This window comes from Gasterosteus aculeatus, chromosome 9, assembly GCF_964276395.1.
Source record: "Gasterosteus aculeatus chromosome 9, fGasAcu3.hap1.1, whole genome shotgun sequence".
Classification (NCBI taxonomy): Eukaryota; Metazoa; Chordata; class Actinopteri; order Perciformes; family Gasterosteidae; genus Gasterosteus; species Gasterosteus aculeatus.
The window spans coordinates 21,602,742-21,619,319 of NC_135696.1; the positions used below are offsets into that span (position 1 = coordinate 21,602,742).

At 47.1% G+C, this 16,578-nt stretch overlaps 1 protein-coding gene across 15 annotated transcripts in view; it reads left to right on the plus strand.

Annotated features, from left to right (window-relative positions):
- Positions 1-16,578, plus strand: part of cacna1ab (calcium channel, voltage-dependent, P/Q type, alpha 1A subunit, b) — an 80,668-nt gene that overhangs the window by 53,655 nt on the left and 10,435 nt on the right. For 5 of the 15 annotated variants that reach the window (XM_078079826.1, XM_078079831.1, XM_078079827.1 and 2 more), the window contains exons 39-46: positions 3,034-3,139; positions 3,535-3,642; positions 5,723-5,826; positions 8,868-8,986; positions 9,491-9,626; positions 10,600-10,713; positions 12,361-12,378; positions 12,758-12,793. In XM_078079826.1, the coding sequence (XP_077935952.1) occupies positions 3,034-3,139; positions 3,535-3,642; positions 5,723-5,826; positions 8,868-8,986; positions 9,491-9,626; positions 10,600-10,713; positions 12,361-12,378; positions 12,758-12,793 (741 nt within the window). The remainder of the gene's footprint in view (positions 1-3,033; positions 3,140-3,534; positions 3,643-5,722; positions 5,827-8,867; positions 8,987-9,490; positions 9,627-10,599; positions 10,714-12,360; positions 12,379-12,757; positions 12,794-16,578) is intronic. The other 10 variants (XM_078079829.1, XM_078079830.1, XM_078079833.1 and 7 more) reach the window with 9 other exon arrangements.

The following is a 16,578-nucleotide window of genomic DNA, read 5'->3' on the forward strand; positions in this document are numbered from 1 at the left end:
ACCTTCTGGTTTCTTTTTCAAGATGCCTGTTTCACACCGAGGAGGCGTCAGCGTGGTTTGGCTTCTCTTTGGGTCTCGGACCACCAGGGTAACGATTCGGGTCGAGCATCTCAGCATCCGCTGCCTCGTTGTCTTCTTTGTCCAGCTCGTCCCTCCATCATAGACCTCGCCTCTCTTTCACTCTCTCTTATTGACTTCCAGATTTTCCTAATAGATAATGTGAAGCTCTTTTAATTCTTCTATCGTGCTCGTGGTGCCAATGAAAGTCTGAAAAGTAACAATGCAAAAGCCAAATATCTTCCATCCGTCACAATGAACAGTGTGCATAGCTAGTCCAGCTAGGCTAACGTCTGTGCCCCCTCAGCTTGTATTATTGGAATTCCTTTAATTCCAATATTGATCAAAAGAAAATGAAATTCAAGCTTTTGATGAAATAAACATTGTACAAACAATTGAATTAGCCGTATTCTTGTATCTGCCCATGACAGTCAATGACTTCTGGACAGTTTTCCAAACCACGAAGAAATGTTCATACAAAAGTATGGATTATCAATCAGGTTGAAACTTCCTCTTTAGATATGAAGTAATATTAACTAGACTGAACTGCCCTGAGAAACAGGACTATGGTTAAATAATGTAAACTTGTATTGAATCTGGGTCAGTTCTTCTTTTTCTCCTCCTCCTGTCAAGTCTTCTGTCCCTCTGCCTCCTCGTCCACTTGTCCTTCAGCCATCCGCCTCCATCTTCACTTCCTCATCTGGGCTCTGTCTCCACCACTCCTTACTGTCCTTCTTCTTCTTGTCCTCTCCAGAATGTCCGCCCTGTATCGGCCGTGGTGCCCCATCACATACTTCAGCCATCAAAGCCTTCTGGTATTCATTGATACAATTTTACAGGAGAAGCAGAAGTCCATTAAAGGATATTTAGAGATGAGGAAATCCTCATGGATTTTGTTGAGCAGAGAGGGGAAGGTTAGACACCAGGAACCTTTCTGACAGCGATCACTCTGAATAGGGAGAGGCAGAGTTCTCCATCCTGCCCTTAGTGGACACGAAGCCTTCCCTTTACTTTTAATATCTGACCTTCTCTGAACTTATGTCAGTGTTGTTTTTAGTCCTCGTCTTTATCTCTTGTCTCGTTCTCTCTCCTCTCTTTCCCTCCTATCTGCACACACACAGACACACACACACACACCTCTCTCTGTTATTCCCAATTGACCCACTCTCTCTCTCTCTCTTGATTCCTCTTTTACTCTTTCAGTGTTTTCACGATTCTCCTCTTCTCCCTCATTCTCGCCCTTCCCTTTTTATCTGTAACTGCATCTCATGACCGAGCTTAGAGCCGCCTTCAGTTTAACTCGACTAACTGCTTCCCCCACCATGTGTCCCCTTTGGTAGACCCCGTCCCCTTACCCTACAGTACTAATAAAGGCTGTTGGTCCAAAACAAAAAAACACAGAAAGGACATCGATCATCTCCTTTTCAGCTTCCTTTATTTTATTGTTTCCTTCTTCCAGGGAATGCCACGTCTGTAATCCTCTCTAACTTTGAGAACCCCTTAAGACATGGAACCCGTGTGGCATTTAGGGAGATCTTGACTTGATGTGAAACACTGACATTGCTATTCCATTTAAATAAGGGAACCACGAATGTAACAACGTAGAGAGCAAAATAAATCTGTAAATCAGCATCCAAGTTGGATTGAGGATACTCTCTTTGTGCGGATGCACGGCCACATGTACTGTGAAAGTGGGTTTTGAGGGAAGTCGGGGGGGTTGAGGGCTGGGTAGCAAGTTTGGGTTTATATAATGGGAGTGAGGTAAAGGCATGTCGCATGCTCCATGTGTCCGGGGGTCTGTGGGATTTTTTTTTTTTTCAAGGTGGGTGTTGTGTTGCATGCCGTCGTCGCACTCTTTGTCGCATGGCTACGGGCGACATGGAGCCTGCACGCCGAGCGCTGTGGATGTTGGCCGATGCCCACCAGCCTGCCGCACACTTTGGCTTTGGGCATGCCCAACACTCGCACACACTCCGGGAACACACAAGCATGCACACAACCCCGCCACCGCCATCGTACTGCCGTGCTTGCCAGTCGTGAGTGCCCAACGCTCATGTTCGTGGGTAAATTCAATGGACGCCAGCTGGTCGGCATGGGAACGGCAAGCGGGCCCCGGACCGGGCCCGCCTTGCCCTGTTCTAATCCGCAGGTTTCTCCATTGGTTTTACCTCGCACAGTATGGACTTGTAAAAGACAGGGAACCTCCTTACAGGTTGGGGGAGCTCTATAGCAAATGCCTCAGTTAAAAAAAACTTCAGCTGTCTCCTGAAAAATAGCATTATTACACCAGTGATACTGTTATTGTCCTCCAGTCGACCTATTTTGTCTCCAAAAGACTGCAATTAAGCTCCCTTAATTGCAGTTGTGTGTAAGCAGGGAGGACTCTTGGGGTTAGAGCTGGTGGGGTGATGGGGGGTATGTGGATTTGGTGTATGTCCTGTTTCATATTTATACCTACATGTGTGTAACAACAGAGATGTGTGAATGTGCCAATGCATTCACACATTTGGGGAACATGGGCACAGGTTGGGTCGGAGGCCATTCCGGCTCCGATTGTTCTTCCGTGTGGTTCTCGGCTCTCGCGGTTGCTTAGCAGCGGGTGGCCTTGGTTGGATAGCTGTGCTGTTTCGTAGAGTATCACTGGAAACACAGGAGACGCAAGTTTCTTTTTCTACACGCTAATGCACGGGTGAAATTACCAACACTGTGCAGCAGACTGAACGCATGGATGAACAGTCGCTATGTGGAGGGCAAACCTTTAGTAGAATGGACTGACTTGACTCCATAAGCTTCATAAGCATCAGAATCCTTTCCTGGACTCCAATCCGTTTCAGTAAACATCCAATAAAACCACCTCTAATTGGCTGTTGTCTATGGAGCTCTCTCAACCCCTGCCCCTTCCCGGAGGTTCAGGCACACCACCCTAGCGAGGACACGTCCCTTTCTCATCCTCTCATCCTGACTGGCTCTCCGCAGAGGCTGCTGCGCATGGATCTGCCGGTTGCCGATGACAACACGGTGCATTTTAACTCCACCCTCATGGCTCTGATCAGGACAGCACTGGACATAAAGATTGCCAAGGGTACGGCCTTTCAGTACTATCATCCTTTTATTCTACTTGTTGCTCTCTGGTCTGACACTTGTGGGTAGTTCTGGGAAATTGACGGGTATGACGTCATTGCCGCTAAATATATGTTTGTCTCTCCTCAACTAGAATGATCCAGTATTTTTTCAATCTGACAAAAGTCTTTATTCCGGCTCTAACGAATAACCTTTTTGTTTTGGGTGAATGTGTGCACGCATGAACGGATGAATATATTCGTTTTGGGGATTTTGTGCCGTTGTGCCTTCCTTCTTTGCCCTGTGTTTATATGTCGGGGGGGGGGGTTTGCATTTGTATGGATGTGTGCTGTGTGTGTGTTTAAATGATGTGTGTGTGTGTATGGGGGGGCACTCTGGTTTTTGGGGGCCACCCAGGCGGTGCAGACAAGCACCAGATGGATGCAGAGCTGAGAAAAGAGATGATGGCTATTTGGCCAAACTTGTCGCAGAAGACACTGGACTTGCTGGTTACGCCGCACAAGGGTAAGTTGCAGACAAAAGCACAGTGGTGTGTGTTTGTGTGCGTGAGCGTGTGAGTGTCTACGATCACCAACTCACCAAGAGGACAGCTTCAACCAGCCAGTGTCATTCACTGCTTCGCATCCCCTGATCAGGTCCCTGCAGCTTAAACACACACACACTGAACAAACATATGAACACACGTGTACACCGGAGTACATTCGGCGTATCCCAATGTCTCCGATGCTGTGGGGGCAAGCCGGGGGCCTGTTGTGGCCCAGGTAGACTCACAAGTCATTCTCTAAACGGTGTGCGTAGCTGGAGACCGAAAACCTGAAGAAGGAAAAACAACGCTGGTTTAAATAAAAGCTGTTAATCAAAACCAGAGTACCTGGCGGTCTCCAATGGAGCCGCGCTCTAGACGATGCTGTTGGGTCAGGTTGGGTTATTTATCATCACAACGCCGACTCACTTGCTCGTAATCGCTCGCCACACGGTTCTACGCCCTTTGCTTTGCTAACCGCGCGCAAGTTCAATGTCAATTTAGGTACTTTTCAAATAGACAGACACACACAAAGTGACACGAAAGGTGTCATCAGAGTAAACACACCTTCACTGACCTGTCCATCCATTCACAAAGTCCTGGTATCAGGGGGTGCCTACTATAGAAGATCCTCTATAGAAGTCTTTTCACTACAGGAAGAATAAAACAACAAACAAACTAGTAAAACAGATCAAGCCTCACAGGTTAATTCAAAATGATTGTGTTGAATGACCTTTTTCTCTAGTAAAATGATGCATGCTAAGCAGAAGCCTCAAGTTGTTTGGCTAAATGCATGTCAGCTAATGACACACATGGGTATGATATATGTGTGCTTGTATCCTACAACACGTTTCTATACGTCTTAATGCCCTACGACTTGTAGCCATGCCACTTTGAAAAGGACGCCAGTCATTCAGTAACCCCCCCCCCCCCGGTTATTTGACAACCAAAACAAAGCTCAATATTTTTCTGACTTTAAATGTCTGTGTGTTCCATCCAAACTCTGGGGATACATATCCAGAGTTTTTAGAAAAAAATTGAGCTAGGGTTCTCTTGGGATTCTTTGACTGAGGCGTCCAGATGTTTCCTAGTGAGGTGGCTGCCGGGTCCTCGGCCTTACTGCCACGGTTAAACCAAGTCCCGGTTTGATACGGTTAGGTGATAGTGGAACCCGAGAATGCTAAATGGTTTGGTATCCAAAACGCATCTGCCTGTGAAAAGACTATTGGCCTTGTTGTGTTAATTTTTGTACAGTGGTATGATTTTGTATTTGTTGGTTCTACACCACAGAGCGAGCTCAGTTCTGTTTCAGTTGAAGCTTCACGGGGAATGTTTAGGCAGCAATTATCGATGTTGCTGCAAAGACAACAAAAAAGATTAGAATTTTCTGTTAACATGAGTGTATATGCCTCTTTTTTAATGCCGAATCTCAATCTCAAAATTTGGCAATTTAACATTTGAGGGTAAAACATAAAACTAACAGCAGCCCTCTCTTCTTACCTTTTCATGCATATATGTGTAGATACCATAATAAGCTGTTAAACTGGTCTGAAAGCATATTTGATACATTAACCTCTAAGATGTTTGTCGCTGAGCTTTAGTATTAAAATAAATCATCATTACATTAAAGGATTTTGAGCTCTGTGTTGGAAAGATTGATCGTCCAATGAGAATGAGGTGTTGTGAACCCAACGGGTGCACGCGTGCATGAAAGTTAAGTATGTTTGCATGCATATTGCAATGCATATTTGAAAGCATTTGTTTGTCTCTAGGGAACAGGAAATGAAGTTATTTATTTTGGTTTGCTGCTCCAACACAGTGGTTTATTGCTTGCAATTATTGGTTACCACCAACCAAATATTCTTTGACGATGAAGTTACCTGAACATTTAGTTGAAATGTTCCGGGGATCGACATGAAACAGAATTGTCCCAGCTGCTGGTGTACGTTGCATGTCGTTTTGAATGTGTCTCGTACCCCACTCCCATCCCCCCTCCCCCCACGGCTCAGGGTCCCATCTCACCCGGGTCTAATCTTGCAGGGTAACTTGTCATTTTCTCAGCAGCCACAGACTTGACGGTGGGCAAAATCTACGCTGCCATGATGATCATGGAATACTACCGGCAGAGCAAGACGAAAAGGCTGCAGGCCCTGCGAGAGGAACAGGTAGACTCCATCCCAGAGAAATTCCCCGATTGCACAAAGACACCCTTCTCTCCTTTTGTAATCGTCCGCCTCCCCCCGGCCCTCTTCTCGCTCCCTGTGGCCCTTGGACTGAATTTTGCCCTTGTTCTGCCGACCATGGATTGAAACGCATAAGAACCACGTCTTGTACATTCAAATCCAACAAAGGCTCCCAGTCACACTTCACCTCCTCGGGTTTTCCTTCTCATCCCGTGTTCACCCAAACCCTCCCTCGCTGTCAGCCTGTGCTGTGGCCTTTATCAGCATGCTACTCACAAAAAACGGCGTGCCTTTTTCTCCAGCACCTCGACGCCCTCTCGGCCAGCCTGACATCGCGCTTGCAACTGGATGATGTTTGATTTCTCGAGCTCTGTGGCGACCTTTTCTGCTGCTTTTTCTTTTCACCGCGGGCTGTTTGCACATGGCGAGGAGGATTAGGGGGTTGCCAAGGTTTACCGATGTACAAATATCTTCTTTGTCGTTGTCGGTAATGTTCTGAGCAGCGATGATGACACCACATGGCCTTACCTTTTTGTTCCCCGTCAGTGCTCCTCCCCCTCTTGTCGATGAATGCCCTTGCGATGCACTCGCTCCCGCTGTGTCCGTATTTTTCGGATCCACACTTTGGACGTGTGGGGAAACATCTCTCCACTCATAACACCTCCTGTTGATCCCAAATTTGACGTCACAAAAAACAAAGTCATCTTTTTGCAACCCCCTTCTGTCTTGACTGAGACAATGGGATTTCCATTTGGCCGAACGAAGGAGTGCACTAGTGGATGGAGAGTATGTTAGTCTTAAATAAAAGCGTAAATACGGTACGTGTTGCTATGCAGCCATCCCATTGGACCGAATGGGCAGGTCCACACAGGCTCTCTCAACATCAACAGTACACAGGGGCTTTAACAGGCCTGTGTCTGTCAGTTTGTCCCCATCATCTCCATCCAGCATCTCGTCTCCTCCTCTCACTGCGGTCTTTGTCTTCCTAATGACCAACCATTTTAAAGGAAGAATCCAACCCAAGAGAAGTCAAGGTTTACTTATTTTTTAAGTTTACAGTAGAGCTACAATCGAGCTTGATATTTCTGAAACATCAGCTGCTCTCATGACCTCCTTTGAGGTCATGGAAACCACTGAGAAACTGCCGAAAAGGCGCTTTTCTGACTCTAAATCCTTCGCCTTGTTCTTTTCTAGAGAAAGTCGTTTCACTCTTTCAGTTTTTGTTTTTAATCGGTGCTAAACGCCGTCTGACGGATGAGGTTTAAATGCCTATCCAAGTTTACAAATGAAACACCGTCAAATCAAGTGGTGGATTTTTTCTTCAAGTCCTTTTCTCTCATCTCTCGTCCTCCTCTTCCTCCTCCTCTTCCCCCTCATATGTAGTCTTTGTGCCTCAGCCATCCTTTTTGGTGTATGTCTCGCTGTTCATCCTGTCTCCGGTACTTGTTTTCACCCTGTTGTGGAGTCTGCTGTCCCTCATGTCCGTCCTCCATGTCGTCTCTGTCCCTCTGACGGTCTCCTTTTCTTTCCAGGAAGAGATGGAGGACCTTGACTTATCAAGCGCTCCCCATTTGGTCAATCCGGGTGGATTGTCACCAAGTTGCTCTGACCGAGATCCATTGTCTGTTTGTCCATGAATCTGTCTGTCTTTCTGCCGTGGTGGTGGTTGGTGGGATGTTGAGTGGAGGTTCCTGTGACCAGTATGTAATCACTTTGGGACCATTCATTGATCCGTCTGATGCTTCTCAAACATGCGCCATCAAAGCCGGTATACGCGGTGTGTGTTTGGTGTTCATGTTTTTCATCATGATCCATCTAAATATTATGTAACGTGATTTTTTTTTCAAGCCAGTGCCAAATCAGACAGTCAAGAGACAAACGTGAGCCATTTACCCCGGTGGCACTGGTAATGACCACTGGACAGGATTAAGCAAGCAAAGTGTAAAAGTTACAATTGTTTCATCTTCTCAGATAATTTCAGTTAAAAAGGAGACAATAGAAGGTTAGACATTAAATACCCTCTGGCAGCTGTACGCTTATATCAGCCGCCATGTTTTCATGCTCTGATGATGTCCGTTTTTTAAAGCTATCGGCTTTCGGGCGGGGCTACACGCTGATTGACAGTTCTCTACCAGAGACGTATTTGTCTCTACGTCACTTTGTCGGATTAAGATTCCGGAAGCAACTGCAAAGCCTCCTTCACTAACCAAACAACGGCTGTTTCCAAAGCCATATGTTTGAGTTTATACATATACTATATTATATATAGCATCTTTAAATTGTAGCCAGACGAGCTCCTGTCCAGCCGATCAGCCTGATGTGCCGGAGGAGGTTTGTCTGTTTGTGAACCGGCCTCCATCCATCTGCACTCATTTAGCATTCAGCCCAAATCTTCCAGGCTGCTGAGGGACATGACAAAGGCTGTAGCAGTCATGAACCGCATTACCCCACTCCTGAGAGGACTCCATTACCCAGGATCCCCTGGGAAGAAAGCTGCCTGACCTCTGACCTGATGTTGGCAGAAGTTGTTTTAACCAGTTCAGGTTCAGTGGTCTTCTTCCCACAAAATGGCACATTACTCAAAACGTCTTGGCAGATGAAGGATCGCACCGATAGCCAAACTGTTATTTTTGAGTAAAATGTCTTTTTTGATGATGTGTTTTCATGAGTTTTGTAATTTGGTCCAACACCATTTAACAGCAGTTGTACCTCAAATGCAAAGGTAGAAGTTCCTCTCAGACACAGATCTGAGATCAGCTTCCGTCACTGAAGATCCAACCGAACCCATGTGAAAACCAGAAAACTCAAATACTCCTTTTTTAGATTTGCTTATTGAGTGTGGCGAGCAGATCCCAGATCAGTCGTCTGGCAGGGACCTTTACGTCGGATACCCACAGCCATGTGTTTGCCGATGGCGCCCCGTGTGGGTGCATGCTGCGAGTGCATCCTGTGTTTGTGTCCTGTGTCTGCCCCCTGAGTGTGCCTGATGCCAGCCTGCAGGCCATGTCGTGTATCTCACACAGAACCGAACGCCATTAATGTTTCAGCGCATGGAGCCCTCTGAGGGAGGGGGCACGGACGGCCAGGGGGGTCAGGGCCTCAACGGCCTCCCCAGCACCCAGCCAGACAACATCATCAGCGTGTGAGTAGACGGGGTAGGGGAGTATGCACACATTGATCCCACCTGTGGCCCCTGGGGTCAGTTTATTGGGGGCCTGAACTGGAGGACGAATCTCCTGACATTAACAAGGACAAAAAAAGATTTAGATCAAACTTTGGTGAATTACTTACTTACTAAATATTGCAGATGGTGAGGCCGTGTGATTTATTTCAGCTAGTCGTGTTGATAAAGTTAGCATGTTAGCATGGTCAGAGGTAAAAAAAAACAGGACTTCAGAAAAAAACTAAAGTCAATTGACTTATTTGAACGTAAGTTAACTTTACTCCATCAACTCATGTAGGTGTTTAAAAACATAGCCAAGTAGTTGCGTTGCCTGTGAAAAAAAAGTGACATAAGATTCCTATTCGGAGAGATTTAACATTAGCTTAGCCGTTTGCTTAGTCAACGGCACTGTGCGACTCGGCGTTCTTTGGTTCCCTGGTCTGTAATCCCCCTGACTGACCTGTGTGTACGTGTGGACGGCAGGCCGCCAGAGGGGGGCGTGACCGAGAGTCAATCGTGGGTGACGGCCAAAGCCCAGGAGATGTTCCAGAATACGGGTAACTGGAGCCCCGACAGACCGTACCCCGACGATCTCCACGACAACCGTCACAACCCGCAGGTATGATGAGCGCTGAACGCCGTCCCCACGGTAACGCAACTATTGGAGCGCTAGCAGTGCCCTGCTCACGAGGACCTGTTGTCTCTAACCACGGCAGTTATGGACAGTAGCCGATCAATAATCAATAAGCCTTTATGATCAAGTTTTGGAGGTGAGAAACGTTCTTCTGGGATCCTCGCAAAAACCCTCGAAAACATTACACAGTCAGAAGATCTGACACGATTCAATCTATGCATTGGAAAAAAATAATAAAAGCATTATTGAACAATCTGAGACCAAAGGAGCTGAACAATTTATTGACAGAACTTACCATGATGTTCTCTATGGCACAATATGTATTTAATGCTTAAAATGTCTTTGTTAGTACAATACATGAAGGTCCAATTTGGCAGTTTCCCCCTTCCCATCCATATCATTAGATAAAGCTGAAGTAAATCTCAACCTGTAGAGATCTCTGAGCCCCCAACTGCGGAACAAGGACCCTCCAAGGAATTGCTGTTAGTCGTAGCATTTGGCGCCGGGTGAAACCTGGGTCAGACCTAAATCCAGTTTCCTCTCTCTGGTATGAGGTGATTCGACGCAACCGCAATCAAGGCTGACGGTCCGACTGGCGAGCGGTACGGTTGACAGGAGGGGGGGGGCGGATGTGGCCCGCGGGCCGGAGTTTGAGATCCCTGATCTGGACACTGTGCAGTAATCCTTCACTACTTTGAACTATTAGGTGATCCTGAATGGTGCAATAAGCTGTGATGGCGCCCGGGACGTGAAAACACCTGGGGAATGTGTGGTGTCTGAGCCTGGAGCTCCACAGCCGGACCCTTCTAGAGCTGATTGCGACCCCCCCTCTAAATGTTTTCCCGATACATCATTGAATTTGTTTCATATCCCTCACACCTCAGTTAGCGCCAGACCCCGGACCCCCCACCCCAGCGGACAGTGGTGGTCACACCCCCCCTCTGGTTGTGTTTTACAGACGGTTGAGATGAGGGAGATGGGGCGGGACGGGTACTCCGACACTGAGCCCTATCACCCAATGGAAGGGCATGGGCGGACCCTCTCCATGCCCCGCCTCTCGGCAGACAACCAAGTGAGCACCTTCATCCCACCACCATCATCATCATCACCACCACCAGCACCACCCACCGACCCCACCTGCCCACCCACCCCACCTTCCCTCATGTTGGCAGTAAGGACAGAAGAAGTGAATTTTTAAAAAAGGCTCTCTTTGCATCCTAAACACAGAAGAGAACTGAGTTTGAAATTACATGAAAAAATCCCCTGATTATTCTGGTAAATTTTGATATATACATTTATTCATTTGGAATTTATTGTCTTTGATATCTTTTTTTTTTTTTGGTTCACTTCCTTCCACTATGTTTTTGACAGGATGCAAAGAAGCAGGAGACATAAGTTCACTTGCACTGTCTGGTCTCCTTGCTGACCCCCCCCCCTCCCTCCATCCCTCCATCCCTCCATCCCTCCACCTCCACTCTAACCTCCCTCACCCAGCAGCCGAACCAATGGGCGGAGGGCAGGATAAGTGTTCTAGATATGTGTGCACCATCATATCTAGAAGACCTCTTTCTGTCGAGTAGATCCGCCCTGTTCCCCTCGTGCATTCCATGCGATCCTTGGTGTGGCTTCCCCGTAGAAATGTAGCCAGAGTCTCAGAAACACATTAGACGCATCGGAAACAAAGGAACACAACCACACGATAACCAAAGGTACATAAACACTTCATTGCCAATTCATTGTATTTGGAAAAAACTCCCTCGTTAAGATCAACAAATCGTACTTGGCTTCTGGGGTGTAAGAGGAAGGTCGTAGAAGTTATTGTTTAACAGGTGAATGGGTGACTTATGTATATTAACACTGACCCTGATGTTTTCCAGCAAAGTGCTTAACAACTATTTCTGGAACTGGTCCAGTATTTAGGGACCAGATAATTCGTATTAGGAGTCTGACAACTTTACACCCAACGACAACCGAATTAAGCTGCGGTTTCTGTACTGCAAAGCGAATATTAAAACAGAGTCATGAGATCATCCGAATAGACTTCAAGAGTCCAAGAGGAACCGTGTGGAAGATCAGACACTACAGAGTAGAGTTCAGTAACAGCAAATGGCCTTTTTCGGTTATTTATGTGGTGCACTTCAGAACTCATTTATCCAAATAATGATGACGGGGGATGCGACAGAGACCCGCCCACTTTCCCCACGTCGGGCTTCACCCTGAAACCTCTGGCTGCAGCTACACACACCCTCGTTCATCCCATACTCACACATGTCCCTGCATCCAACCACGTTGCTCTCACTTTGGTATGTTGGTTACTCCATGGAGTGTCTTCGTATGAACATCTAGAGGAGGCGAGTGTAGAGGAGGTCCCGTGAGGGTCACGTGTGTGTGCACCAACGAGAGGCGTGTGACGAGAGCAGAGCTCGTTGGGTTTTCAATGGATACTTTGTTTTCTTGACAGAGACATTGGACATTGGACAATCAATTCACAGCCCATTTGAACTAACACAGGCTGATCCAGGAAGTAGTCCTGGCCCTAATGGGGTCCAATAATGAGAGTGCAGCTCAACGTGAATGCAGACAGACAGCTGTGGGGGTGTAGAGAACGTCCTGTGTGTGTGTGTGTGTGTGTGTGTGTGTGTGTGTGTGTGTGTGTGTGTGTGTGTTGCATATACAGTCTGTGTTACTCACTGCCTTCTAACACTGCTCTGCCTTACAGAGAGCTCATGCTGTTTCGGTAAGTGGGTGTCTGTGTGTGTGTGTGTGTGTGTGTGTGTGTGGACATGCATCTTATATTGTCCTCTGTCGTTTCTCACCCACTGGCAGCTCCGTGCCTCTCGTGTGCTTAAATGAACTGGTTTCTCTCTCTTTCTCCCCCTTTCATGACTTTTCTTCGGTCATTTTTTCTGTCCTGTACTTTCCATCCTTCTCTTTTTTAAACCTTTTTACGTGTTTGTTTCAATCACGTTTCCTCATTCCTTCTCTCCTTTCCTTGGGTCCCGGCGACTATGCTATGTCGGGCCTATGCTTGTGCGTGTGCGTGTGTGTGTGTGTGTGTATGTGTGTGCTACACTGCTCTGCTCTACGTATCATCTCTGTGTTTGCCTGCTCTGCAGCGGAGGAGACACAGGCCTCGTGGAAATAACCTCAGTGTATGTAGACCCTCTCTCCCCCTCTCTCTCTCTCTCTCTCTATCTCCCTCTTCCCCTTTGATTCTTCAGACTGTCCATCAATCTTTTTTCAAACTGGATCTGGAAGAAACAATGTAGTTTTCCGTATTGGAGGTTTCATGCGATGAGAGTTGTCTTCTCCTCCTTAAAGGAGAAAACATGATGTTTTCAGCTCTTATATATTCTGTTATATTTGGGGGGCACAGTGGGGTTCCTCATATGTTCCTAAGTAAATTGGAGCTGTTTGAATAAAAATAAAACCAAATAAGACCATAAATATGTTCCGAAGGTCATATGTTCCCAAGCTGTTAAAGTTCCCACGTTTCCTGGTGTCATTTTCTTTTACCAAATCCTAAAACAAACCCTGAAACCCAGGGCCTCCTGTTCCTCTGTGAGCTGGGTCCTTAATCCAGGGTCCTCTAATCCCAGGGCCTCCTGTTCCTCTGTTAGCTGGGTCCTTAATCCAGGGTCCTTTAATCTCAGGTTCCCAGGTTCCTCTGTTAGCTGGGTCCTTAATCCAGGGTCCTTTAATCCCGGGTTCCTCTGAAATCTGGGTCCTTAATCCAGGGTCCTCTAATCCCAGGGCCTCCTGTTCCTCTGTTAGCTGGGTCGTTAATCCAAGGACCTTTAATCCCAGGTTCCTCTGTTAGCTGGGTCCTTAATCAAGAGTCCTTTAATCCCCGGTTCCTCTGTTAGCTGGGTCCTTAATCCAGGGTCCTTTAATCCCGCCTTCCTCTGTTAGCTGGGTCCTTAATCCAGGGCCCTTTAATCTGGGTTCCTCTGTTAGCTGGGTCCTTCCAGGGTCCTATATTCTATGTAACCCTGTTCAGAGGACCTAGCTAGTCCTCAACAGGAGAGAGACTGTTGAGGATTACTTTACCAATTTAAATTGTAAAAGAACCAATATGCACTTTTCAAACGTGTAAAAGGGAATTCAGCCATCGTTCAGCCAAGAAATGTGTCTTGCATTTGAGGGCAAGCTTTCCAAGTAGAGTAACATCCGTTATCTGATTCCAAACTATTGACCCAGTGACATAAACACTGAACTCAAAAACAAAACAAACTGATCAGGGAGGAAGTTCCGTCTGAATGTGAGTCACAGTGGCGATACAACTGGTTAATAAAACGCAATGAGGTGTTTCTAAATGTCCTCTCTTCCCTTTTATGAAGTATTTGGGTGATACTTTGGATCGTTGGCATTGTCTGTTTCCTCTGCTGTGAAAAAAAAGAAACGCCAACTGAATTGTGTTGCACCCCGGCGCCCCCCTCCCTCCTCCCTCTCCTCCCACCTGGCGCTCCAAGCGTTTTAAATCCACCGCGGCCTCATTGTAACGATTCAGATCGACTTTGATTGACTCTCTCTCTTTTCTCTGAGCCGCCCCGCTCTCTCTCTCTCTCTCTCTCTCTCTCTCTCTCTCTCTCTCTCTCTGCCCGTGTTGAGGTCGCTCTGCTCTCCATTGTTTGTTTTCTGTGAAGAGTCGTACCCCGCCCCCCCGTCCCTCCCCCCCCCCCTCCCCCAACCCTACACCCCCTCCTGGGGTTTTGCTTGTATGCAGCTAATGTGTGCAGGTGTGTTCCTCCGTGTGTGTTACCTGTGCGTTGTGGTCTGATCGCTTGGGTCAACAGTGCACATCAAAAAGCATGGGCTGGCCTGACCTGCGGCTGTTGGTCTGTCCGGGGGTTTTGGGAGGGGGGGGTCAGCAACGTGCCGGCATGTCATTAGACACGCATGACATTGAAGAGTCTCGCCACGACTGTGATGAGAGGAAGTGTTGCCTGTGACATCATTGTTCTGAAGTGTAACTGGGGGTAGGATGTGATGCAGAAATACAATATTTACGTCAATGTGACACATTTAAACTTATCTGAAGAGTTCGATTATGGTAGTGTGATGGTAGTTGAAGTGTGTTGGTGCGTGAGGTGTGATGGTAGCTGAAGTGTGTTGGTGCGTGAGGTGTGATGGTAGTTGAAGTGTTTTAGTGCGTGAGGTGTGATGGTAGTTGAAGTGTGTTGGTGCGTGAGGTGTGATGGTAGTTGAAGTGTGTTGGTGCGTGAGGTGTGATGGTAGCTGAAGTGTGTTGGTGCGTGAGGTGTGATGGTAGTTGAAGTGTTTTAGTGCGTGAGGTGTGATGGTAGTTGAAGTGTGTTGGTGCGTGAGGTGTGATGGTAGTTGAAGTGTGTTGGTGCGTGAGGTAGGATGGTACTTGAAGTGTGTTGGTGCGTGAGGTGTGATGGTAGTTAAAGTGTGTTGGTGTGTGAGGTGTGATGGTAGTTGAAGTGTGTTGGTGCGTGAGGTGTGATGGTAGTTGAAGTGTGTTGGTGCGTGAGGTGTGATGGTAGTTGAAGTGTGTTGGTGCGTGAGGTGGGATGGTACTTGAAGTGTGTTGGTGCGTGAGGTGTGATGGTAGTTAAAGTGTGTTGGTGCGTGAGGTGTGATGGTAGTTGAAGTGTGTTGGTGCGTGAGGTGTGATGGTAGTTGAAGTGTGTTGGTGCGTGAGGTGGGATGGTACTTGAAGTGTGTTGGTGCGTGAGGTGTGATGGTAGTTAAAGTGTGTTGGTGCGTGAGGTGTGATGGTAGTTGAAGTGTGTTGGTGCGTGAGGTGGGATGGTAGTTGAAGTGTGTTGGTGCGTGAGGTGTGATGGTAGTTGAAGTGTGTTGGTGCGTGAGGTGTGATGGTACTTGAAGTGTGTTGGTGCGTGAGGTGTGATGGTAGTTAAAGTGTTTTAGTGCGTGAGGTGTAATGGTAGTTGAAGTGTTTTAGTGCGTGAGGTGTGATGGTAGTTGAAGTGTGTTGGTGCGTGAGGTGTGATGGTAGTTGAAGTGTGTTGGTGCGTGAGGTGTGATGGTAGTTGAAGTGTTTTAGTGCGTGAGGTGTGATGGTAGTTGAAGTGTGTTGGTGCGTGAGGTGTGATGGTAGTTGAAGTGTGTTGGTGCGTAAGGTGTGATGGTAGTTGAAGTGTGTTGGTGCGTGAGGTGTGATGGTAGTTGAAGTGTGTTGGTGCGTGAGGTGTGATGGTAGTTGAAGTGTGTTGGTGTGTGAGGTGTGATGGTAGTTGAAGTGTGTTGGTGCGTGAGGTGTGATGGTAGTTGAAGTGTGTTGGTGCGTGAGGTGTGATGGTAGTTGAAGTGTGTTAGTGCGTGAGGTGTGATGGTAGTTGAAGTGTGTTGGTGCGTGAGGTGTGATGGTAGTTGAAGTGTGTTGGTGCGTGAGGTGTGATGGAAGTGGAGGTGTGTTGGTGCGTGAGGTGTGATGGTAGTTGAAGTGTGTTGGTGCGTGAGGTGTGATGGAAGTGGAGGTGTGTGAGGTGGGGGCTGCAGGGCGTGCATGGCTTGTGTCGGGCTGCTGAGCGCCACCCAGAGCCGCTCCTCTGAGGACGAGCGGCTCCTCTGAGTTTGGCCTTCTGCTCTGACTGCTTTGTCACCATGGTGATGTGAGGGTTTCGGGGGGGTCAGCAGGGGGTCTCTGTTTGTCAGAAGTGCCTGTTTAGGAACCCAGCAAGAAAAGTTCTTGTCGCATTTCTTCATGTTGATAATATTGCAAAGCAATGTTTCTGTCTAAAAACTTGTCCTGTTTAAAGTGAAATGTTAAAATAAATTATGACCGTATCCTTAAAATCAGCAGACCTAATATCCTTTCACCCTTTTCCCTTTTTACCTGTTTTCTTCATGTTGTCGTCAAAAGAAAATTTTCATAGAAAGTAAATGTAGATGTATGAGAGTTGGACAACATGTTAACTGACATGCAAACACTTAATATCCTTTTGAC